We start from the raw sequence: 25687 nt of genomic DNA, 5'->3' as shown, positions 1-25687 counted from the left end.
TTTTAGGTGGTGTATGGTTTTGGCTTTATTCGTTGGTGTTTCGCTTATATACGGCGTCTTTGTTTTGTAGTTCTGATTTTACCGGCCTCTGTTCGTCTTGTACAGAGACCGATTATTAATATAATATATTTGCTGCTAAAAAAAGTATTTTATGTTACAAATAGCAAATGTGATGAGTAAAAAAAAAGTATAACTTTAACTCACTTGGGTTAGCCTGGTGGTGTTGGCTTGAGATTTTGGAGTGTGCTCCTCTCAAGATTTCAGGTTCAATTTTCTCTGGTGTCAATTTCAGTGGACTAGTCCATATAGAACAAAAACAAACTCTGGCTTTAAATGAGGCTCCCGCAAATAGATGGTGAGATTGGTCCTCTCAAATTAGTCGATCTTTGGATCGGGTTTTTTTTTTAATAAAAAAATGTATAACTTTAATGTTGAGTACATTACTAATTAATTCGCTCTTTGAAATTGTAGAGGTCGGACAATTGCACTACTAGAATTTGTAAATCGACAAAAAAATATCTCAATTTTGAATTATGTCGAACAAATTGGACTTTCTTTCAACTTTTCTATCCCATCAATTTAGTCATTGAAGTATATAACTTACTAGGAGGAAGTCTCTTAATTAAGTCAAACTAATTCTTAGTTACCATGAAAGAGGCAGGTTATCCCTGAAAGATGGACTCGGATAGGAATAAGATAGGAATAGAGACTAGAAGCTAACAACTACTCAGATCGTTTCCTAACTCCTTTTATTTAATAGGAGTGCGTATGAGAGAATCATGTTAAAGAGAACTATGAGGTTAACAGAATCAAGTCGGGAGTTATAAGAATGACTTGGTGGATTAGGTGGATGAGATAGGGAGTTGAGTAATAAGATGGTTAGAGATTCAATTTTCATCCACAATAAAAATTAACAATACTTAGATAATCCAAATAAATTATGAATTTATTACAAGAATATCCTTCAAGTTTATCACTGTACACCTTATACTTAGATAATTATATCTTTAAATTTCACATGTTACAAAATGTTTATTTTACGTTTTTGTCTCTATAATATGAGGTTAAATCTGTGTTTGATCTTACTCAAGTGGTCACCTCAATATTGGGCCGGGCCCTGAGTTGTTGTGATGTGAAATCACATGACATTTGTACTTAGTTTTGTCGAACAATGCTTTGGTTTTGTTGCTTTTTTGAAACTATTGATTGATTGATTTTGTTTTTTATTTTTATTGGTGTGACTTTTTTTATTGTCTTTTGTTCCTCTATGATTGTTACAGAAGGCCAAACAAATAGAGAATTTACTTATCAAGAGATAGCAAAATCGTAAAATTAACTCCAAAATGCCAGAAAACTAATATAGCTTACATATCTAGATACTAGAAACTACAAAAAAATTGAAGAAAAAATTAGTGTTAAATAATATCTTGAGAACTATATCAAAATTCTTAGAATTTGGGTTAAGTTTAACTCGACTCTTACCAATGTTGTAGACGACGTCATCATTTCACTCTTTACTGTTGAAGTATCTAACAGCTTCAAGTAAATTTTCTTTTCCAAGAGGCTTTTCTATATGAAAGTCCATTCTAGTCACTGTCGTCGAACTATCAACATCTGCAGTTAACGCAATGATAGGAATGTGAACACCGTACGACTTCTCCATCTCTCGTATCTGTCTTGTTGCCTCAAATCCATTCATCACCGGCATCTGTTGAAAAATTAATCAATTATTTCATAAGTTGGATGAGATAACAAAATAAGGGGAGTAGAAACCAAACCATATTTGCCCCGTGAGCTTGGCTCAGTTGGCAGGGATATCGCACTATATGTGTAGGAGCGCCGGGTTCGAATCCTGGACACTCCAGTTATTCACCTTAAAGGTGGATTTTCTAGCTACTAGGTTACTTGACCAAAAAAATGAGAAACCAAACCATATTCTATGATCATTATACCTGACAGTCCATCAAGATGTAATCATAAGGAAGATTAGGATAATCCCTTTTTAGTCCTTCATCAACTAGCTTCACAGCCTCTTCTCCATTCTCACATTGCTCGACAGTTGCACCGAGCGAAACCAATATATTTGTAGCTAACGTACGCAAAATTTTAGTATCGTCAACAACCAAAAATTTCTTGGAATGCAAGGAATTGTTGTAACAGCTTGAGTCTCCACATTCTTGTATTTCTCCTGGACAAACCGGAGATTTTCTAAAACGCGGTTTCTTAATGCTTTGCCATGTACTGCCATTGCTATACTCAGGAAGAAGCATTATGACTTGGAACAAACGACTACCATGAAACGGCTTCAATATGATAATGTCATTCTGATCAATTAGTTTGGAATCGATACGATGCAAATGTGGATTATCCAACCAAACAATGTTACAACGGTTGGAAAAGCCTTTCTTGAAGTTGGATACAATTCTGAAAAGTTTAGGAAATGATGGTCCTGCATTTGCATCTATGACAATCAAGACGAATCCTGAGACAGTTCCAACATTCATCTTCTTGAACACCGGTGATGTATACTCATTTCCATCCATAGAACTCAAAGGAACACCTCTGGTTCTTGAAAATGAATTATGAGATGTGGAATGGGAGGAAGGACTCAAATTGGAAGAAGATTCTGGAGAGCTCAGGCCACCGGAACGGCGATCCTTTTGTTTGATCTCCTCTAGAGTATCAAACAAACCTTCTTGACAGCTCACAACCTTAACTTTAATCCCTAAGCTCTTCATGAACCTTTTACAAGTCCTCCGACGCTCCTTGTTTCCAATTAAAAGAACAACACGCGAAGCCTCGATCTTCGGACTAGAGTTGAAAATATGTAACATGGGATTCATGTTACTTGTTCCATACTCAAGACCTCCCCTTGCACTAAAATCTGTCACGGTTACTCCTTCGCATAAACTGAGTTGAACATTGAACCTGAAACATGTTCCTTTTTCACCAATATTCTTGTCCACAATTTCAATATCTCCATGCATCAAACGTACCTATAGAAAATAAGAAAAACAATTTATAAAATAATTCAAAATCATTTGGCTATAGTAACCAATAAGTGATTATACCTACCAAAGACTGCACAATTCCAAGTCCTAAGCCTGTTCCTTCTTGGACAGGATCAGTTTCTTTAACTTGAACATAATTCTCAAACACAGACTTGTAATTCTCTTTCGAAATTCCTTTTCCTGTATCGTCCACTTCAAACACGAAATCCATAGAACGCAGAGAATCTTGTTGAATCGAATTCATTGTTTTCTCTATGTCCTCCTCATCTGCTTCATTTTTTTTCTTCGAAAATAAGTGCAACAAATGTTTCATGAAACTATGTTGGTTAGTTTTGATTATTGAACTACTTAATGTCGGCTTCTGGGCCCAAGCTCGAACTGTTATGTGACCTTCATTTGTAAATTTGACAGCATTGTTCAGTAAATTACACAACACTTGTTTAAGTCTTCCTTTATCGCCTTTCACACGCGAATATTTTATAATAGAACCATTACAAGGGTCCAATACAAGTTCTACACCTTTCTCCATGGCCACAAGATAGTATATATCAACCACTTCTTCCAGAAAATGAGATAAATCAAATTCTTCTTCCTTCAGTTCCATTTTTCCTACCTCAATTTTGCTTGTGTCAAGTATAGAGTTCAATAGTCCTAAGCAAAATTGTACACAAAGAAAACAAATTAGCGACCCCTTGAAAATTGCATCGAAGTCACCACTTGTCCATTAACTCATAATAATTAACATAATATAGGCAAAACTGCACCAGAGATCTTTAAAGTACTCTGGGTGCAGTTTTGCCTATAATATAACAGTACGATCGAAAAGTTTGGGCAGCATCAAATGAACCAATGACATTGTTACCTAGTAAATCTCGTGTACAATCCTCCATTTGGATTAAATTTGAAGCCAATTCTGAACCAGAAGGAACTAACTTAGACGAAATTTTTATGAGAGCAGTAATGCCTGCGAGAGAAGTGCGAACGTCGTGGCTGGCACTAGCAACAGCGAGGCTCTTGTTCATGTTTTTTTTCTCAGCTTGTTGTGTGGCCTCTTTTTGTTTGATGAGTGAGGCACACAAGTGCATTTCTCTTCTTATGGCTCTACCATCAATAAATAGAAAACCAAAGACAGCAACAAGTATCATTACCATCATTACATTCAATAGAGCCAATCCGATTTTCTTATAACTCGCGTCAAATCCATTTCGTGGTACAGCCAAAACATACACCTGAAAGATAATCAAATTAGTGCTAATGACACTATTCAATCTCAATGATTAATGAAGTTCATTTATGTTAGGGTACAGTTCAGGGGTAATCGTGTAAACTGGACCGATTCTATTAAAACTTACTGATTCTATTCCCATTATATCAATGAGGTAGCAATGGATTAGATATCTATTATCTTGAATATTCAAATTAGAAGCAATAGCTTCATTCTTGCATGAGACAGTTCCCTCATTCTTTATCATATCTCCATTTGCATTCACTGATTGGAAGGAAACTGAATCATTAAAAACAACGAAAAGGATATGTTGAATTCCTTCCACAAGAATTTGTCCATCTTTGGTAGCTAAATACGAGCTCGTGCCTAGATGGTCAACACTAGTAACATAATCAGTTATTGATTTTGCTGTAAATCCTAGCGAAATCACTCCTATTCTGTTGATTCTAGCAGAATTGAGGAACAAAAGATCGCGGTCATTGCTCCACTTGCTTCCTAACGACGCAGATTCATTTGAAAGATTAGCTGCTTCCTTAATCCAACTTGTGTTGATAGAGGAGTTTGATATTATGGCTTCTCCAAAAACCTCTCCGGTTTCATTATTCGCTTGCTGAATATAGTATAAGGGTTTATTTGATGATGAATTAGAGAACATCACTAGAGCTTGATCGCGATCACTGCAATATGAGAAAAAGAGACCTTCCATTCCTATGTATGAGATTTGAGTTAAGTGAGGAACTGTCACAAATGCTTGAAATAATAATGGAGCAACCTGCAAAACAAAAAAATTAAGATCATAAGGAAAATCATTATCATTATATATTATATATAGAGTTATGGTCAATGTAAAATGTTTTAAACTTTGCAGATCACAACCAATAATATGTGTGACTTTAGCAGTAGTCATGGTTAAAGTCAAACATATTTAGTGATCCGACAATTATGATCGATTGACAATATAAAGAAAATTTACACCGACAGTGTACATGAATTAAATCCATATATAAGTATATGTGCATAATATATGAATACCTTGGTTTGAATATCAGAGAAAGAGATGTTAGTAGAATCAAGTGATGAACTCAACAATCTTGCTAAATTTGTTGATGAGGATTTCATTGGATGCAACAGTTGAGCTGAGTACTGAATTTCTGATTGCAATTGGTCTACAATATTTTTTGAGTTCAAATTCACACGTTTCTCGATATGCGTGACCATGACATACCAGCATGGTGTCAATGTGACAAGAGTTATCAGTGCACCATATGCCTACAACAAATATTTGTTAAACTTGTTCAAAATGTATACACAAAAGTAAAAATAAAATAAAAAATTCTTGTACTTCTACATGAAAACATTTTTAATGACATAAATATTAACAATAAGAAGCAATGTATAAAATGGTATCAAGTATGAACTAATAAATATTACCAGTAAGATCACCAAAGACAAAGACTGTAATGCCATTGAAAACCTGAGATTATAGTCTTCTAGATGTGATGTGATCAACCTGCTTAGTCCATCTGTTTAACCGAAAATACTAACCTAATTCCTTACTTTGTAATCTGAATAAAAGAATCAAATATGTGACCAAAAAACATTTATGCTTTGGTTGCTTGAAATAGTTGATCAATATAATCATGGAAACAAAATATATTGTATTTATTGAAAGCATAAATAAAAAACTGCTCCTTAGCACTTTATCCCATATTTTTAGTCACGAAATGGAAGAAAAAAAACACACTATGATAAGCAGGTTGCTTAAACTAAGAAAAAAATATTTAAAATTTCCATTTAAAATTAACAACTGCTATACCGATTTAAAATTTCTATTTATGCCAATGCTAGCTATTGCTCCCTCTGTCCCAAATTATAAGGGAAAAAACAAAAAAATTACACTTATTAAGAAAAAGTAAAACATAATAATTTAAAATATGTTTTTTTGGGTTTTCATTGGAATAAGTTGCATTTAATTTTATAAGAATAAAGAAAAAATATTCTTAAAAATGATTTTTTCCCTTGTAATTTAGGACAAAAATAAATGAGGTTTTTTTCCTTATAATTTGAGACGAATGGAGTATGTCTCATTGACCTTCATTAATTAATACGTTTATTTTTGGTTAATAAGCAATTAATTTTCTCTTATTCAACTAAATATACGTATAAGAATAAAAAAAACAAAAATATGACTTTATTATGTCCTCAAATAATTCCATTAAAAAATTAAATACTTGTGATTTCCTCTAATTTTTTATTTTTTTTTATAAATGATTTCCTCTAAATTATGTTAGACTTTAGAGGGAATTATTATCATGTGACTTTATTAATACATCCATAAGTCATGTTAAATTTTAGAGGGAATGTGACTTTATTTTACATCCACAAAAGATGCATATATATTTCATATATAATTTCCTAAAAAATCGTGTTACTTTATTAAGCATCTTTTTTTCCTTTTTTTTGGGTATACATTTACTATACATTTATTTTTTTATAAGCTTAGTTCTTATTTTTGTCAGGCTTTTTTATTAAGACATTCACATTTTCAATCTGATATATTTACTCAACAAATATAATAAATAGCCAAGTCTAAACAATTTTTTTAACGCAATCACCGTATATGCTTACTAATTCTTTTTTTTAACAATCTTTTTTTTTTTTTTTGACAAAGCATTCTTTTGTTTTTTAAAATTATGCAAAAAAGTACACCCATATATATCGTCGACGATGATGGTAAAGATACGAATAGGCTTAATTACTAAATTGGTCCCTTAAAGATATTTTTGGTTTCAAATTGGTCCCTTAAAGAAAAAAAAGCCTCAAATTGGTTCCTTAAAGACTTTGCCGTTAAACATTTTGGTCCTTTTCGTCCAGAAACTGTTAATTTGTACATGTGGCAAACTGAGTGCTTACATGGCTGCTTATATGGCTGCTTACATGGTTGCTTACATGGATGCTTACTAGGTAAATCATTTAAGTTAAAAAAAAAAAACTTAAAGTTAAAATTTAAAATAAATAAAAAATTATACAAACAAAACATAATAAACATTAGGTTCTTCATCTTCATCTTCATCTTCATCCATTCCCTCATTACTCAATCATCTTCTACATTCAAATCCTCTTCTTCTTCTTCTTCTCTCATTGATACACTTGTCTTGTTACCCACAAAAAATGGCAAGCACCAGTGCAAGCACCGGAACGCAGCGTTTAAAGTCGAGTCTTTGGCGGTGGAACCGACCTAATGTTGAGGTTTCCACCATCATTCGGTGAAGTAGTTGTGAAATGGAGTTGGATTTAGCAGGTTACAAATTTGGAAAACATGGATTGGATTGGATTGGATTGGTTTGGTGTGAAATTGTGAGTTGGTGAGAAAGGTGTGAGTGAGTGAGAGAGAGAGTTAGTGTGAGAATGAAGAATCTGTGTTGTGTTGAAAGAGTGTAGATGAATTTCAGAACATGAAAAAAGTAAAATTTTTCTCAAACCCATGATTTCAAAAGGACTTAAAAAAGAACAATTTTTAGATCTGAATTTTTTTTAAAAAAATAAATAAACACCGGAAAATGTCTTAATCTGAGGCTTTTTTTGTGACATTAATATAACAAAAAAATTCTCAAATAAGAATAAAATTACAATTTTTAATGAAGAACTTCATCGTTTTCTTCCCAACATTTCCTACTTTCAATTTTTAATGAAGAACTTCATCGTCTTTTTCTCACCAACATTCCTACTTTCATCGGCAACTCAAAGTTCAATTTTAGTATCATAGATTGTTTATTTGCAACAACTTATTCTTGCCCTTTGTGGAGGAGGACATGATGATTACTAAGAGGAGAGAAACTGTGGGTTGTGGGGCAAGTTGATTCAAGCATGATGTTAGTTGTTGTTGAACATGTTTTCAGCGAGTTGACTCAGTGGGTTGGTGGGTGAGTTTACTGAGTCGGATGAAGTTAATACGATTTGAAGAAAATGTGAAAAAGATATAGTGTGGGCAGAATATAATAACATTTGTGCTTCCACTTAATCCAACCCTCCATCTTATCTTTTGAAACTTTGTGACCTAGTAAGCATCCATGTAAGCAACCATGTAAGCAGCCATGTAAGCACTCAGTTTGCCACATGTACAAATTAACAGTTTTTGGACGGAAAGGACCAAAATGTTTAACGGCAAAGTCTTTAAGGGACCAATTTGGGTTTTTTTTTCTTTAAGGGACCAATTTGAAACCAAAAATGTCTTTAAGGGACCAATTTAGTAATTAAGCCATACGAATAAGACTTCCAATAGTCTACAAGGAAGTCTTTTGTAATATACCGTAATTTTCTCTAAATGAATATTTATCCAAATTTATTGTTGAACTATCGTTTAAGGTCACTCAACTTATTTCATATACCTTTCATTATTACAATTATCATATTTTATTTTATTGTTACATCTTACGGCTAATTAGACTCGTGCACCGCACGAGTTGTATATTGAATGGTGAAAATACTAGTATAAGCTTTTACAAATGGTGTAAACTTTTGGCAACCAAAAATTTAGAATTATTTTGTATACATAGATATAGATGTCACTAAAATACAAGTATAAACTTTTGGCCGGCCAATTTTTCCAAAGGACATTAGTTATCAAGAAAATCGGTAGATATTTCGCACTAATAACATGGGTATAAAAAAAAAGGGTCTTGTTAACATGTGCCCTTAGGGCACATGTTAAGATATACCAAAATAGAAATTCAACATTTAATGATATAAGAAATTTAATGCTTCAAAAGTCAAAATGCACAAATTAGCATTTAATAATTTCTATTTTTGCTTTCTTAACATGTGCCTTAAGGGCACAAGTTAACATTCTCCAAAAAAAAATGACATACAATTAATATTTTTTATGCAGGTTTATTTAAACACATTTTTTAATTCAAACAAGTGATATCGACATAGTTTCGAGAGCATGGGATCATCAAAATCCACAATGAGAGGAGGGCTTTTATTAGCATGGTTGCAAGAGGAGGGCTAGCACCAATGAGTGAGTAATAAGCTCACCACCTTCGGTGAGCTTTTTCCCATGGTCAATACCTCTTTACTCGCCTGCTGTATAACACATCATCTCAATCCAAACTTCGGTGATTATTTTCCATTTTTTATCCCTAGTCCAGTTGTAGTATAGTAAATTCAGAGTGAAAGTGATTAATTTTAAAATGATTCCTTTTAACTTCACAATAAAAGCACATCCTTATTTAAATTTTCCCTTTTTATTTTTATTCTTGTCTTCTTGGTGACGACTTCACAAACGACAGTCAACTTAATTAGCAATCAAATCAAACATATTCATAGTTATCTTCTAAATACTTATTTTGATTATGCTATTTTTTTCCAACATATTCTGCTCAACTATATTCACATTTCACACCATGAAAACAAGACCATAGCAATCTAAATTTTTAAGAAGGGTGCGGGGGTTAGCACATTGACTATGTGAAAATTATTCTTCATCAGATACAAAACATCAACTCGACAATCACATTAGATAACAGCGCAATGGAAAAGTATAACAAACAAATACAAAAATCATCATTCTGACAAAAATTTCCCAAACGCATTGACAATGGCTTTCAATAGAGCTAAAAGAGGGTTGGGTTCCTTTTTCGCAGAATTCTTGGATCTTCCATCCCATGATTCTCTGCAGTGAAAACCATTAGAAAGGACAAATTAGCCATTGAGAAAAAACCAATTCAAATTTACTTCATTAAACATAATGATATTTGAAATCTGCACACTATTCGAAATCATTAAGATATGCCTACAGATTGATCCTATCTACGGTTGCGTTGATTCTTCTCTGGGAATTGCCACCAAGTTGACCATCAAGTCTATATTTATCAGCTTCATGCAGACCTTCGTCTTGAATGTTTTTCTGTCAAAATGCATTTAAAATGTTAAAGGTCACAACTCACAATAAAGTTTCTCCTTTCAAAACTAGAAAAATGGTAGTTATTATTTATGGTTTCTTATAAATTGTTCTCTATTGTATGGGATCAATGAGTTTGAATATTTCCAGATGCAAATAAATTGATGCAGTTGCTGAGGATCAAGAAAACACAGGACAAATAGGCACATTCTAAATAATATCCAATTTTCTGACCGTAAAACAATAATTTAACCAAAAGCATATAAACTACTTGTTCTAACAAATAAAACCAGGTATAAAAAGTCTAACCTTGGCTGTATCTTCAATCCGACTTTGGTTATTGGTTTCCAAAGTTATAGCTTTCTGATGTGATGCACTGACCTGTTCTTTTTGGATAGAATGATTTCCACTTTCTGTATCATGCCTAGGGTTTGAGATTTCCTTTAATGTTTTGTTTTCAAGGGCATTCTCAAATTTGTCATCCAACAAATTAGAATTATTTGTGAGCTTTATATCATTTAATGCGGACTTCTTGTCTTCTTCCAATTCCAACTTCTTTATATCCATTTCCAGGGAATTATCAGAGTCCCGCAACTCTCCTGAACCTTCTATTCTGTTGCTAGTCCTAGCAACAGACCTTAATGGAAATGTCTCTACTATCAAGTTTTTTGTCAGAACATTTACTTTGGCCAATGGCACTGTGGTAGCTGCCAACTCTTGTTCGGCATTCTCTTTGGGTACCACGGGCTTACTTACCTGATTCTCGGGTATAGTAGCATCATTGGATTCCTTGTTTATCAGATCAACCTCGCTACCATCGATGTTGTTCCCTTTGTCAACAACCTCGAGATCAGCTCTAGTACAATGGTCATCAGAAACAACAACAGCTTCAACATATTCCTTATTTGTCACATCTACCTGGCTAGCCTCTATATTGTCCTCTTTGTCAACAATCTCGAGCTCAGCTGCAGGAAAATACCCATCAGAAACAACAGCAGCTTCAACAGATTCGTTGTTTGTCATATCTACCTGGCTAGCATTTACCACATGCCCATTGTCAACCACTGGATGCTCAGCTCCAGTATAACACTCATCAGAAACAACATTGGCTTCAATACTTTCCTTGTTAGTCACATCTACATAGCCAACATCTATGGCATGCCCATTGTCAATCTCCTGATGCTTTGCATCAGTATAATGCCTCTCAGAAACAGAAAGCATTGTGCCATTCGTATCTGGAACTTTGTTATGTGTACGATGGTGTTCATTTGAAGATGAATCCAGAAAAGGTTGAGGACCACTTGCAATTGAACCCAATGGATTTTGTTCCAAAAATTTATCAACATTGAAGTCCTCTAAGTTAAATTTAGCAGGACCTAACACTCGATTTTCTTGAATTATATCCCGTACAATCTCCCTGACAGTGTAGAAAGAGCCACCAACTTCTTTATGTGTAAGATTAAGTGATGGAAAGTTTCCACCATTTGACTCTTGGTAGCTGAAGACAAGTAACTATATAGTCAATACATGGGATGCATTCAACAGATCATTGATAAAACAGACTTCTAAAGTTTGACTTAAATTAAAATCAATGAGAAATGGGAGCATAGTGAAGAGTTCAAGTATTCAACCTTTTAAACAAATACACTATAACACAGTGGGAGAGAAAGAAAAAAAGAAGTTGAATGATCAATTAACAGAGAGCACACACAAATACAAAATGTCTTATTTGTGAATAATAGTTTAGCAAATTTGGGTTAAAATATCATGTATCGGTTTTGTTAGTAATATTTTGTAATGAAAACAATTTATCAACTTTTCACCCTTCGTTCCTAAATCAAACATAGGCTAAAACATAGCACATTAGTTATTATTGCTTCTTTCAATGCATTTGCACTTCCAAGGGATAGGTTACTACATAAATACGGGAAAATCACCATTTTGGGCCCTAGAAGTGTAACTCATTGTCACATTGGTCCCTAAATGTATTGAAATTGAAAACACATCCCTGATATCTCTTTTGTTAGTAATTTTGTGGACCAAATCGACCAACGAAAAACACATTTGAACCAAAATGACTAATAACAGAGACATTTGTGCATATGTTTGCAATTTCGATACATTCAGGGACAAATGTGACAGCGAGTTACACCTTTGAGGACCAAAATGGTGGTTTTCCCGCATAAATACCCGGATAAGATAAGTCAGGGAGCAACCAAACATTGTGCAGTGAAATTTTCAATTCCTTCAAATAATTTTTTAAAACAATAAATATTAAGCAGCAGGTTTCGAGCATGTATAACATCAAAAAAACCAACCATAAAGCATGATAAAAATTGTCTAAACTACAGTCTTAACGAAGAATTACTGACTTCTTAATGAAGGATTCAACCATTGCCTTTCTTTCTTCCTTAGAGCGTCGAATCCGAGACTTTCTCCCTTCAGAATCATTTTGCTTAGCAAGAGCAAATGTTGGCCTCCATCCACCCTTTACTACAGAATGCATCATTTTTCAAAACAACAACTTTCTACAAACCTGCATCATTCCAGAAAAAGTTACACCACACACAGAACATACAAACTTTACAACAATTAATTAATAAATTAATAAATAATAATTAACTTAGAAAAATTGAATTGCGCATTTGAATATCACATCCTGAATTGTTGGAAGATAATAGTGCAGAAGTATGTGGAGTCTAAAATTGACACATGTTTGCGAGAAATTAACGGAAATTATTACAATTACAATTATTTATAAAAAGTGTGAAAATGGGTGAAACTGGGAAATGAGTAGCGGATATAAAATTGATGAAGTTGAGGAAAACATTATTAAGAATTAAAACGAAAAAAAATAGAGGAAATGGAGAAGAATAAGAGATGATAGACTTGCCTGAAAGAAGAAGAAGAAGAAGAAGAAGAAGGGTTAAACCCCAAAACCCAAACCCTCGTTATTACAATTACAATTACAGTCGCATTCAAGTTTAAGGAACAGACAAATGTTGTGGTTAACGATTGCGATTGGTTCTAGTCGGGGAGCGGGAGACTATTTTTTTTGGTAAGAAATTACTAACTGCAATACTTTATATTATTAAAATTAAAAGAATTAAATATGTTTTTAGTTCCGATAGTTTCTCAGAATTTTGTTTTTAGTTTCTGAAGATTTTTTTTTATATTTTTTAGTTTTTAAAGTTTTTTTCGTCAAGATTTTTGGTACCTACTTTTCATTCAATTCGTGTATATTATTCGAAATTTTTTATTGATTTCATAAAAGAAGGGAGGGTGAAGTCATGTCAGATAAAGAAGCAAAAGAAGAAATGATGCGAAAAGGTTTATCTTATGTCATCTTTGAAAGTGACTCAAAAGTAACGGTTGATGCTATTCATTCTAAGATGGATTATCCGAGTCTAGTAGTTTGATTTCTCTTATTAAGAATTTATTATTGTTGAATAACAACTTTAAGATATAAGAAACAAATGAATATGATTGTTCATTTTTTAGAACGTCACCCTATTTCATATCTAATTGCCGTATTTTTTAGTTGATTCCTAATTGTATTAATAACTATTTATTAATGAAATGCGTTAAATTTCTTTTAGTAAAAAAAGAAAAGAAAAGGAGATATAAAATTCATTTTGTAATTGTATTACAAAGTAAAATGATAAGAAGGTTAGAAATTCATTGATTGTTAACCATCCTCCGCAATCACACTCACGCTTACTAGTATTCTCTACTATCATTGTCACCATCACTTGTGACACTCCCCTTTCAGTTTCACCACCATTGACATTGAAAATCAACCCCTAAATTTGAGATTTTCACACGAGAAAGTGAAGTGTTATCTTGCCAAAATACGCTCTAAAGAAACTTATCAATAAAATTATCAATTATCAATTATTTTTTATTTATTTTGAAAATTATCTTTTAGAAATCATATTATTAAATGTTTTCTGTTAAATCATGAACATAATCAGCAACACTCAAGATTCTTCCATCATTTTCTAGTGACTCAAAAGTACAGTAATTAGGTATAATAATAATTATAATTATAATAATGAAACTATTCAAATAAAAATCAGCTATTATTCTACTCAAAATTGCCACTAATGTTTACCAAATATACAAAAATGAAAGAATACAAATTTGAGCTAAATCAAATGTAATTGATGAATGATTTCTATAGACTATTGAGTACACTTTGAAGCGGAAGTACCTGCATCTTCCATGCTGCTTAATTGACCATAAAAAAAGGTCGTGAAACAGGTGAACAGCATGAACAGCAGATGTCAAACTCATTTCCTTTGCTCTCTGTCTCGAGCTTTTCTGAGACAGGAGGTTTAGTATACGTATTCGGTTAATGAAGAAAGAAACAGAACACTGTCTCTGTGATCTGTGCCAATGTGGCAATGTTGTTAGACTCAAAGCTTCTCCAATTCGCAAGACAATTTTCCCGAATGAAGCCAAATTGGGTCCATAAGTGCTCGTGTCTGTAAATTTCAAGTCTAAGCTTTCTTATAGTCCAAGTGATTTCTGCTTGTAACCATACTTCATCCTTTCGTATAATTTCTCTTTTGTTTTTCTTTTTTTATCCATTTTTATTCTGTACCTTTCTTCCCTCTCCCTTTCATAAATCCCTTGCCAGTGAACCTCTCCTGTCATTGGCCACAACCACCTATCCCTTGGATCGTCGCCGTCATCTGCAGCTTCAGCTAGATCTTCATCCATACTTTTTAACAATGAAAAGTTGAAATATTTTGCCCACATGAAACCCTTCCGTTGTTCAACTAGGTGCTGCTCTTCCATAGAACCAGTGTTAGGATTTATATATACCATCTTTCGTGCACTATGATAAGCCCATACATTGATAAGAAGTTCCAACACTCGACAGTAACAGTGTTTTTCCTGTGTACGACGAACAAAAGTAAGAAAAACAGATAAATTATGAAACCTGAAAAGCAGACAAGTTACCTACCTCAATCTCTGAAGAGCCTAACATGCACACGCTGTATTTACCAGAGTCTCTGTGAAAAGCATCAATGGAATCAACGAACATCCTGCATTCAATTGATAAGATTCCAGGTTTATAGTGTCATTTGCATCAAGGAATGCTTTTAATTATTAACTGACTGTCATGAAAGCTAACATCGATTAATTAATTACCGAGAGAACATTACGAACTCCAGGAAAGAAGGGGTTGGCATCACCCAACTGTGCAGCGCTGACCAATAACCACCATCTTCAGGCATGGGGGGTAGTGCTTCAGCATGGGGAGGCAGTGAATACATATGGCGGAAGCTATCTTGAAAAACATTTCTGATGCAATATGAAGCATAGTATTAGATGAGTATGAAACAAATCAGATTACTCAAAGACCAACATCCAGAAACTCCATTTTGGACTTCCAAACATTATCTAATATATAGAAAGTCTCATTTTCAACATAAGCTGTCTATTAATTAAGCTAACTGATTCCGAACATTTTAATGCATAGGTAGAACATTAGATGCAACTTAAGAATAGAATATATCAGGGAAGGCTGGGATGCTTGAAATTATCAGGCAGCTGAAAGATAGCAAGGAACAAAATGAGTATATTGTTATGTTCCATATTATATACCTGCAGTTCCCTCCATTTAAGATATCACACATTGACCAAAAAGTAAGTGCATTGTTGCTGCCTATGGCACCCCCATCCAAGTCTAAGCGTCCCCAAAAATATATTACATCTCCTCTTAAACTATCATGCATTGTCTCTTCCAAAACCCTTTCAGCTTCCGCTGACAATGCTACCTGCTTTTCCAAAATGATTCTAATCAAGCAACAAATAGGTGCAATAAGGGTAAAAATGAAACAAAGAAATGAAGAGCAAGTTTTGCCAAAACAAAACTTAACTGTGCATCAATTATTGATACATAACTTTAAAAATACAATATGGAGAATCCTAACAACTGCCGTGGTGCATTGATTAAGGAATCAAAAGACATAACTTTTTGTATAGAAAACTTGACTAAATTTGAATACTATACTAACATAATCACAAAGATTTATTATACTTCTCAAAGTAAAAATATCATAAGGAGTACCTTCCTACCAGCAGCACGCCATGACTGAAACCCAATCCAGGGCCTCCTGTGAATGCTATCCACCCTATTTGCAATTGCAAACATTCCTCCCATTTCACAGAGAATGTCACGGTAATATGTGTCATTCAGAAGTGGCAAACGGCCAACAGCATCCACATCATCAGAGCTTAGTCTTTGTGATTTTCTAGACTGCCAGAAATAATATTTTATTATTATTATTAGGGAAAAAAGTGTTTCCGGAAGATTAACACGTAAGACTAAGAAAATCAAACTTAAATTCAAACAATATAGGCATATAATTAGGGATGGGGGTAGTGTAAGATAATAGCATATTCATGTTTTTCTCTTGCTTTTATGGAAAACAGAGGCAAACAAATAAAGAGGAGTGCTATGAATTTGAATTTTATTGTAATGGTACTGTATCGAGAGACAAGAATGACATAAAGATTAAAATCTTAGATATACTTGCAAGAGAGGGGGGTAAGACTAAAAGGGAACAAAGTTATGAATCATCTTAACCTCAGACAAAAAGATACTCACAAGGCTTAACCCGCGATATAAAGAGCCATGGTGCAAAAATGGCCACACTCCAGCACCACTGTATGTCTCATAAATGCACACAGGTTGTCCTGTTCTCTCAAGCTCCCCTTCATCCCGTTCATTGGCTTCAAACTTCCGTTTCTCAGATTTCCTAGCACTACGATATATCTCATCCCAAACACCAACATCTTTGTCTAACCTCTCATCAATCTACAACAGAAAGAAACCGTTTTTAAAACCAGGTTCTCTAAAATAAACTGATCATGAATTCCAAAAGGATTAAATAAATAAAGGTAGTAGTGAAAAGGGTAGAATGGAAGATAAAAGTTGAAATCAATTGCAGCAATTGTAAGATTACATCGTACCTGTTCCATTTCGAGCATTTCACTTTCTTCAGATACTTCAATTTCTTTCAAAATATCCCAATCCAATTTGGTTGGTTCGTCTCGTATTGGAACATCTGTTCCATTCTCAAGGATGTTTGTTGAATAATTAAGACCAGCAAACTCTTGTTCAACAGCATGGACAACGGTAACTTTTCCATTTGAAAAATCGTCATCCATTTTTAGCAAGTCAATATCTAGTTCTATTTCATTCTGGAAAAAACTCCATCCCCATGCTCCCTGTTGAATTTGAGAAACAGGGCCAGGCAGTAAAGAATCTGAAGGAAAATTTAGTACATTCTCCAGAAGTCTTGCATAGCCAGTTATGCAATCCAAAGCAAGCACATTTTTAGCAAACTGTCTTCCAGATGATCCAATAGCTTGAGCAAATTTAGAAAGTCTTCCACTTGAAAGCAGAAGTGAAAACGCATTCATCAAAGCTTCAGGATTGTGTTTAGAATAAAAAACCCCATGAACTCCATCCACAATCTGAGTTGAGAAAAGCTCAATGAAAATGTAGCTATGGTTACAGAAATCAGTGAATGACAAAAAGAAGAACAAGAACAAACTTACATATTTTCTTAAGACGGGAAAATCAGGTACAATGACTGGGATTTCAAAAGTCATTGCTCTGATTAATAATGGAGGAAAACCCTGTACATCTTGAGCAGAACCATATAGGACAATATCAGCTATCAGTAGCACACTATTCACATCACCATTCAAGCCATAATGCCTTATAGAACCATGTGGAAGTCCCAAACGTGAAGCAACTTCCTACACCAAAAGATAAGGGATCAGTAAGCAATTCAAAGACACATACGGAAGGCTGAGACAATGTAGATAAAGACAAGTTGAACATAACGAAAAAAGGGAATGTCCCTAGATAATTTAGACAGACCATATTTAAGATTTCTGTTTCTCCAGTTGTAAGTTTCTTTGTCAATTCATTACCGACATATTCCTACCTTGCCACTTTTCTTACTGTTACCTCCCATATAGGCCCTGTTTGAATTAGCTTATTTTTGAGCTTATGCAAACAGCTTATGCAATATAAATTAGGTTTTATGTTATTTTATAAGTTCACACTAGTGAAAATTGTATTTTTATAAGCTATTTTATCATAAACTACCTTGACAAACTTATAATAGTACATAAAAATTGCATAAGCTAAAAAATAAGCTAATCCAAACGGGGCCATAATGGTAAATTCTTCTTGTACTCAATTATTTCTTGTAGATAAGGTTAAAACTTCTTAAGAAAACTTAATAATAACGGAAGCCTAATGTTATCTTTTAATAGCATGAGCACTAAAATAACATATGATGCACAGTACATCTTAAGAATAAAGAATACCTGTAAAGCGTCATCATAACCATCAGTTGAATTACCACATAGGAAAACAAACTTGAATGACTCCGCTGCATCATTCCTCCTTGCATATGTTGTCAGCAAAGGACCTATGGAATGCATTGCAACGGCATATTCCCAAGATAGGTCATCATAGAAGATTGAGCTCCCAACAACTAAAACCACCATATCATTTTTACTAAATCCACTAAGTTCTCTGAGCTGATCCTTAGTGTGGGTCTTACTATAGCTTTCTGCAGCCCACACATCTACTGGCGATCCAGGAATCACAAAGAAATTTCCGGTATCAAGATCACTATATAACATCTGATACATGGAAGAAAAACAAATTGAGCACCAGCATCAAAACATTAAGACAGATCTAATGAAGAAGAGATCCTAATTCCTACTACTCTTAGTATCCAAGTCTTTGTGCAAATGTAAGTACATCTTTACCGGATAAGTAAAATCTGGAAAGACAATGACACTGGCTCTGCTAAAAACACTTCTCCAGTGAGAAATAAGATGCTGCCAACCCATTTGTTCGTAAACTGGAAGACGACTTGAAAGGCTATCTTCTTGAATAATCCATATCAATGGTACTGAACAAAAAGGCTCCTGCATAAGGCTGCACAAATATAAAATTCACAAATCATAGCATCTAAAACTTCAAAGAAGCATCTCCAACAACCAAAGTGAAGGGACAGAAAGATGCCATAGAATGCTCACTGCTTCATTGTTCAAATTCATATTATAACTTTCAAAATCAGAGCTAAAGCAGGGATGCATATGCATTGGTAAACAAATACCTTTCAAGGTTAAATAAAGCATATGACATCCTTTCTTAATACCTAAACCACCAACAAAATATTCTTTCTTTCTAATTCATTTCTCAGACCGGTTAATCAGAATAAGTTCCCACATGTGTACTCATACATACATGGGGAGAAAAACAAGAATGCATATTTGAGACAGCAAAATTCAAACAATCAAGATCAGTAAAGGAAAAGGTCGAGGAAACTGTTAGGATCTGTTCTTTGAGTAGTTAAAAGAATGACTTGAATTCTTTATTCAACAGCGGTAGGGAAAGAAAAGTACAGAAGATTCTCAAAGGAGCACTCTCCTTTCACACTGGATTAACCAGTCATAAAACTCAATTATTCAGCAATATCCTCCCCTGCACCAATTGAGGACTTTTTAAAGACTTGCCTAAGAGTAACCAAAATAACAGCATAAATAGCATACTACTATTAACAGGTGGAAGTGGAAGAACCACGCAACAAACTAACTATCTAATTGCTCTAAGTCTCTAACAACTCTTAACTACTTTAATTCCCCTTTATTCTATATCCTAACATAAACCCTAAAGTGGGTCTACAATCAAGATGTGTATAAAAAGCTTACTTTGTGTACAAGCCTCTCCAAGAATTCAAAGTATCACAATCAACTTTAAAATAAAAGGGTCATGTTAACAAGTGTCTTAAGGGCACATGTTAAGGAAGCAAAAAATAGAATTTTTGAATTGGAAAACACAGTTTTTAAACTATTAAAAAGTTGATTACACCACTTCCAACATAATATTTCCATATTTTGTTTCCTTAACCGATACCCCAAGGGCACTCATTAGCATTTTCCAAAATAAAAACCTAAATCTTAATGACAGCAAAGAGTGCTAACAATTCATTTTTTTCCATAAATTTAGGACATAAGTAACACCAAAACATTTCTCGTAAAAATGGTCAGAGAGAGAAAAGGAAGTGGGGGGAGTGAAAACAGGAAAATACAATTCTCCTAATTTTCATTCTGCTGGATATTTGGCCCAAATGTCACACAATTATTTGGTTAGAACGGAACAGATTCAATAAGTTGACAACGATATAATCAGCAAGTTATTTGAAATTAGACTTTAGGGAAAGAGAAAACCAGGTCTCTCGAATACCTGGGAATCACAAAGAGGGTTCCAATGTATCATTCTTGGCCTAAGTATCACATTGATACTGATCGGGGCTGTATCCACATTATAAACTACCCATTCATCATATTACTTGCCCAGTTTTATTTCACTCCTATCCAAATTTTCTGTTTTCAAAGAAGGTAAACAAACTTTTATCACTAACTTCCATTTCAAAGAAAATACATCCCTACTGATCAAGCATTCCAAACAAAGTGCAAAAGTTCAATCAATCAACATACAAACATATTGTGAGATCTGAAGAATAAGTTAAATTGTTAAACCTACCTATCAAAGTTATCTTCAGTTCATACAGCAGATTTTCAACATCAAGTACTTACTAAAAAGTAAAAAGTAGGCAAAATGATAAACATTTCGCTGGAAAACACCCAAAAAATAGCGACACTGTTTCAATTTTTTAGACCAAATTAGAAACCCACCACAGGCCCAACATGCTGGTCCAAACTCCAAAGCTCAAAGATTTTGCAATTTTATAACTGAATTCGATAAATAAAGGCCAACCCACCTTGAAATGGCTTCTTTTGCTTCTAGGGAGTCAACAATGATACCTTCAAAACTGCGGAGAGACCAAAAGGGAAAGGGGGGAAAGAGTTAAACCCTGTAACAAGTTAAAACAAGAGGTTGTACCAAAAGCAGATTTACCAAAAGAAAAAACATATTCAGACATTAAAATGACACAAGGTAACTTGTACAACCCCAACATAAAATAGGATAAATAAATTTAGTACAAGACACATACTTTGACCAATCAATCTGGCCTTGTTGTTCTGTACTTAGAGGAGAAAGGCCACCACCTATGTTTTCCCATATTGAGTGAGTGTTCCCACGCCCTACTTCAAAAATCTGGCAAAAGAGACACAGGAAAAAAAACAGGAGCCATACAAAATGTTTACTTCATTACAACACCAGACGAATAAAATAACAAGCTACAGGTTTTGAGCAAAGCAGCGTCTACAGAGAAGTCAAAAGAATATCATCCAAAAAATGCAAATCACTTACCTTAAAAACATAACCCAACTTCTGTAGATTCTGAATTACAGTAACCAGCATCAATGATTGGGGATCTACCGTCATGTGCCCTAAAACCTGACATACAAAGCAAGTGCAAATAGTTATATGAGCATTCAACAGCAACAACAATCAAGCTTTATCCCACTAAGAGTGTTCAATCAAACAAAAATTAATAGGATGCTTTTCATACGGGATACTATGCTAAGTGACGCAGCCACTTATTTTCTTTTAAAATAGTTTGTATAAGAAGGTAAATTGACTAGCACACACCTTTAGTGCCAGCACTTTTGGCCCAAGGGCTAGAGTACAGGTTCAGGGCCTTAAAGAAGTTGTGCTTTACCATATGGTTTTGAAAAGTAAATAGTCTTTTCTCTGAGCAATGATTGTGTTGCTAATTACTCAATTAATTAACAAAGGTGACTATCGAAGATCTTATGCAGGGACTCTTGTCTGAAGAACAACTTGTACCATTTCATCTTTTTTCAGTTTGAACAACGGAGAGGAATAAATATTTTCCTAATGAATGTTGGTATAAGAAAACCACATAGACTTTGCATTTTGTTGTTGAATTATATCATGACTGTGGAAATCCCCATCCAGTGTTTACTAGAAAAGAGCAAATCTTCTTTATTCTCCATTCTTTTCATAATCATCCATTTTTAATAACAAAAAAAAATGAAAATTAGAAGTTTGTTGCATGTTTTATTACAGGGCCACCAGTTCATTGAAGCAAATCTTCACTTCTATGTCAGAAATTTTAGTTTTACATAAAAAATTCCGAACATCGTACATAGCACCTATGAAATTATATATCTTAAGTAAGTTGCATGGAAACTAAATATTGAAGATTCTTTCCCCCAGTACGATTGAACTATATTATCAATTAATATATATTAAATTACACCCCCAAGAAAAAAAACTCAAAAAACATCCAAAAAAATAACCTTCCATAGAGTCCACTACCATCTAGTACAAACAATGTTATTTCCAGCTGGTAAACTTCTGAAGTATAAACTTGATCAGGAACAACAATATTCAATATCTTAAGATTACTGACATTCAGTTTCCACAACATGTCAGCACAATTTCTGTTCCTCTTAGCCTTTAACTTAAAGGGAAAATTTCGTCGATAACAGGGGAGAATGCAAATTATTTATGCTCATTGACCAATTAAGAATCTGCACTTGGGTAATTCCAATGAAAAACACGATTCTCCTTTCCCACTCTCCTGTCATAACTCATAACTCAAATGCATCCATGATATTAAATTAAATATTAAATATATTTCCTAATAACAAACTATGGTCCATTAAATCCATTCCTTTTTTACCTCTAACAAAATTAAAATGGATCCTTCTCCTGCCAATAAAATACACTTTCCTTCCATCAACTGAAAAATAAATTAATACATTCCAATACTTAATCTTATTCTTAAGATCCTAATTAATCATACTCAGTGAAAACTAACCATAAACTCATAACACATTGACACACAGTTATTGAAAAAGAAGAAAGTTCACAGAACTCACTAGAGCTAATCTGGGAGCACGAACACCAATCCTCGGCTGAGAACGAACCCGATCGAGACCATCACCAACAAGAAACCTCTGCGAAAACTTTCCAGGAACGAACTTAAGCGAGCTACCAAACTTAAGATCCTCACGTAGATTTCTAAAATGTTCATTATGCTGACGAAAAACGGTTGTAATAGAGCTTTGCATAACCATAGAAGCGAGTGCAAATAGAAAAACAACGGCGAAAATCAATGCGTAGAATCCAGATTTTCCTTTAAAGAAAGGGAAAAGAGAGAGTAAGCCTTTACGAGTAAAACGGTTATGGAGATGAGATCGGCTAGTAGTATTGGTGGACCTAGGTAATTGACGATCGGAAAATGAGTTTTGTCGGTTACGGTTATGGCTAGGGTTTCGTTTGAAAGGGAATCGACCACGGATCGAAGAGAAACCGACGTCGCTTGAACCGCCGGCATCGTCGATCTCAGGTTGAGATAATGAGTTGCGGGAGAGTCCCATATATATGATGAGAGAGAGATTTGAAGAATATGTTATGATTTTCCCGGGAAAATGTTGTGTATGTGTGTTTTCAGGGATGATGTGATTTGTTGTTGTAGAGTGGAATGAAAACGAGTGAAGAAGAAAGTGTTGGCATTGTTGTTAATGAATGAAATGAATTAATTGATTTCGTAGTTGGAAGATTTGGTTTTGTTTTGTCTTTCTTTTCAATACTCCCTCATTTTTGTCAACCGGATTCTCTCTCTCTCTTACAAAATAGTACAAACAAAAACAAGTGTAGGCATTTCATTTCACGTATTAACTCAGATAATTGCTGCAGTTTTAGTTTTTTTTACTTTAGTTTAGTTTTAGTTCTTAAATTATAATGCGTACATATTGACCCAATTTTATTTCTTTACACAACCAATTTTTTTTTTAAGAAGCTATAAATACCACTAAAATTTGCTCATAAATTTCTAGTTCATCTGACAAAATTGTTAAAAGATGTAAGATTGAATGTTATGATAGATACTCCAATCTCAATTTTTTCGCTTGTGTGTATGAGTTTATACTTTATAATAACTTTATTATTTCGTTTATCTATAAAGAGTCAGGATCCGTTGACACCAACTAGTTTGACACCAAATGTTACACCTCTCAATAACGTTTTAACCGATATAAATTTTATAAAATCCACCGTTGGATTGAAAGTTTACATCATATAGATCATTTGTGTAAAATTTCAAACAAATCCAAAATCATTTGATATGCTATTGAGACACATAAAGATTAACGGCATTTAAAAAAATACAAAAACCGTTAATTTTGATGTATTTCAATAACATATCAAATGATTTTGGATTTATTTGAAATTTTACACAAATGATCTATATGATGTAAACTTTCAATCCAACGGTGGATTTTATAAAATTTATATCGGTTAAAACGTTATTGAGAGGTGTAACATTTGGTGTCAAACTAGTTGGTGTCAACGGATCCTGACTCATCTATAAAAAATGAGGAAAAAATTTACACTGACAATGTAAAATAATTTTACACTTTTAACCAATATCAACCATGTTTTCCGCCACATCACCCCACTAAACCTCATTTTCTTAATATGATGTGGAAGAATGCTTCATTCTTATTGGTTGTCATTGTAAAATTAATTTACACTGACGGTGCGTAATCTTTAAACGAAAAAAATACAACTTAATAATATTAGTCTTTTTAGTTTAGTTCAAATTTATAGAATTAGACCCAATTTAATTTTAATACATGTTTTTTTTCCCTTTTTTTTTGCATTACAGATGAAATATTAGTCATATCTATCTATATATATAATTTCTAGATAGTTCTCCTACTATCTATGTAAACTCTAATCTACTTAAACCAATGAATTTTTTCTATTTAGCCAAGTCAGCCACTTACAATGTCACATCACTTCTCTTTACTTACTTTTCATATACCTACATTTATATAAATAACTTTTCATATTGTCCACATTAAAACATGAGAAACTTATACTAAAGAGTCACACTTTACTACTTACTCACCATATATTCCATTGGTTGCAAAAAACAATTCATTCATTTACATCATGCATGTTCCATAGTTAAAAATCCTTTATATTTTATTAAATTGATCAGTTTCATTTTTAAAATTATTCCTATGCACTCAATACTTGTATATCTATATATACAGTGCATAGATATTCATCATTTTTCGGTGAAATATTGTGATGGTTTTTATCTCCACAAATCCATTCTTCAAGACACATATACAGGCAAATGTATATATACTATATCAATTTAGAAATATTTACCTTACTTTTTCCATTATTATAGTAAATATTTTTAGTTTTCTCATGCTCATTTACAAACCAAAATATCTATGCATTACTATAACAAGTGAGGTCATTTGGAGGGAATTAGTTTTATTCTCTACATGTGTTTTTTATCTTCTCATTCACATTCACCTCTTCATCCTTCTTATTTCTTCATTTTGTTCTTTTTTGATGTGTTTATTCATGATATTAATTAATAGTTTGTCATTTCAACTGTGCACAAGAAAAAACTAATGATAATGTTTCAATGCCTAACCAATTTTGTTTCCTGCCTTTGCTTTTTTTATTATTGACTCTTTTGCTTTTATTATTATTATTATTATTATTATTATTATTATTATTTATTATTATTATTA

At 33.4% G+C, this 25687-nt stretch overlaps 3 protein-coding genes across 5 annotated transcripts; all 3 read right to left on the bottom strand.

Moving 5' to 3' along the window:
- Positions 1 to 2256: 2256 nt before the first annotated feature.
- Positions 2257 to 5703, bottom strand: LOC123888129 (histidine kinase CKI1-like). The gene is made up of 7 exons (XM_045937094.1): positions 5668 to 5703; positions 5269 to 5505; positions 4364 to 5008; positions 3874 to 4240; positions 3076 to 3662; positions 2421 to 2996; positions 2257 to 2289 (listed from the first exon to the last, which is right to left on the bottom strand). The coding sequence occupies exons 1-7, from the start codon at positions 5701 to 5703 to the stop codon at positions 2257 to 2259; spliced, it is 2481 nt and encodes an 826-aa protein (XP_045793050.1).
- A 3939-nt stretch (positions 5704 to 9642) lies between these two features.
- Positions 9643 to 13182, bottom strand: LOC123906982. 2 transcript variants are annotated; one of them, XM_045957030.1, is made up of 5 exons: positions 13032 to 13182; positions 12511 to 12674; positions 10448 to 11636; positions 10035 to 10144; positions 9643 to 9910 (listed from the first exon to the last, which is right to left on the bottom strand). In XM_045957030.1, the coding sequence occupies exons 2-5, from the start codon at positions 12645 to 12647 to the stop codon at positions 9802 to 9804; spliced, it is 1545 nt and encodes a 514-aa protein (XP_045812986.1). In that variant the 5' UTR covers positions 12648 to 12674; positions 13032 to 13182; the 3' UTR covers positions 9643 to 9801. The 2 variants fall into 2 exon arrangements, with proteins under 2 accessions (XP_045812986.1, XP_045812994.1); XM_045957038.1 differs by having other exon boundaries at positions 12511 to 12679; positions 13046 to 13095.
- Positions 13183 to 14162: 980 nt separating this feature from the next.
- LOC123906971 lies at positions 14163 to 23814 on the bottom strand. Of its 2 annotated transcripts, XM_045957019.1 has the most exons (14): positions 23006 to 23814; positions 21465 to 21551; positions 21205 to 21308; positions 20971 to 21021; positions 18950 to 19121; positions 18500 to 18820; positions 17717 to 17920; positions 17126 to 17632; positions 16761 to 16970; positions 16221 to 16409; positions 15755 to 15927; positions 15299 to 15451; positions 15111 to 15192; positions 14163 to 15040 (listed from the first exon to the last, which is right to left on the bottom strand). In XM_045957019.1, the coding sequence occupies exons 1-14, from the start codon at positions 23504 to 23506 to the stop codon at positions 14651 to 14653; spliced, it is 3144 nt and encodes a 1047-aa protein (XP_045812975.1). In that variant the 5' UTR covers positions 23507 to 23814; the 3' UTR covers positions 14163 to 14650. The 2 variants fall into 2 exon arrangements, with proteins under 2 accessions (XP_045812975.1, XP_045812965.1); XM_045957009.1 differs by having other exon boundaries at positions 17126 to 17920; positions 23006 to 23740.
- Positions 23815 to 25687: the final 1873 nt, after the last annotated feature.

The sequence above is a fragment of the Trifolium pratense genome, linkage group LG1 (assembly GCF_020283565.1).
Source record: "Trifolium pratense cultivar HEN17-A07 linkage group LG1, ARS_RC_1.1, whole genome shotgun sequence".
NCBI lineage: Eukaryota > Viridiplantae > Streptophyta > Magnoliopsida > Fabales > Fabaceae > Trifolium > Trifolium pratense.
Note: the sequence above shows the minus strand (reverse complement) of the source record. Positions and strands in the feature narration are given on the sequence as shown.

Bases quoted from the DNA above. Each gene is read 5' to 3' on its own strand.
- LOC123888129 (XM_045937094.1), bottom strand. From the start codon at position 5,703: ATGGCATTACAGTCTTTGTCTTTGGTGATCTTACTG. The intron at 3,663-3,873 runs GTAACAATGTCA...AATTTTGCTTAG, and splicing joins TTGTACACGAGATTTACTAG to GACTATTGAACTCTATACTT. The intron at 2,290-2,420 runs GTATCCAACTTC...GTTTCATGGTAG, and splicing joins TTCCTAAACTTTTCAGAATT to TCGTTTGTTCCAAGTCATAA.
- LOC123906982 (XM_045957030.1), bottom strand. From the start codon at position 12,647: ATGATGCATTCTGTAGTAAAGGGTGGATGGAGGCCAACATTTGCTCTT. The intron at 10,145-10,447 runs GTTAGACTTTTT...GCATTTTGACAG, and splicing joins GGATTGAAGATACAGCCAAG to AAAAACATTCAAGACGAAGG. The intron at 9,911-10,034 runs GTAGGCATATCT...TTTTCACTGCAG, and splicing joins ACCGTAGATAGGATCAATCT to AGAATCATGGGATGGAAGAT.
- LOC123906971 (XM_045957009.1), bottom strand. From the start codon at position 23,506: ATGGGACTCTCCCGCAACTCATTATCTCAACCTGAGATCGACGATGCC. The intron at 16,410-16,760 runs GTGAGTATCTTT...TATTTCTGGCAG, and splicing joins TATATCGCGGGTTAAGCCTT to TCTAGAAAATCACAAAGACT. The intron at 15,041-15,110 runs GTAGGTAACTTG...CGTCGTACACAG, and splicing joins TAGGCTCTTCAGAGATTGAG to GAAAAACACTGTTACTGTCG.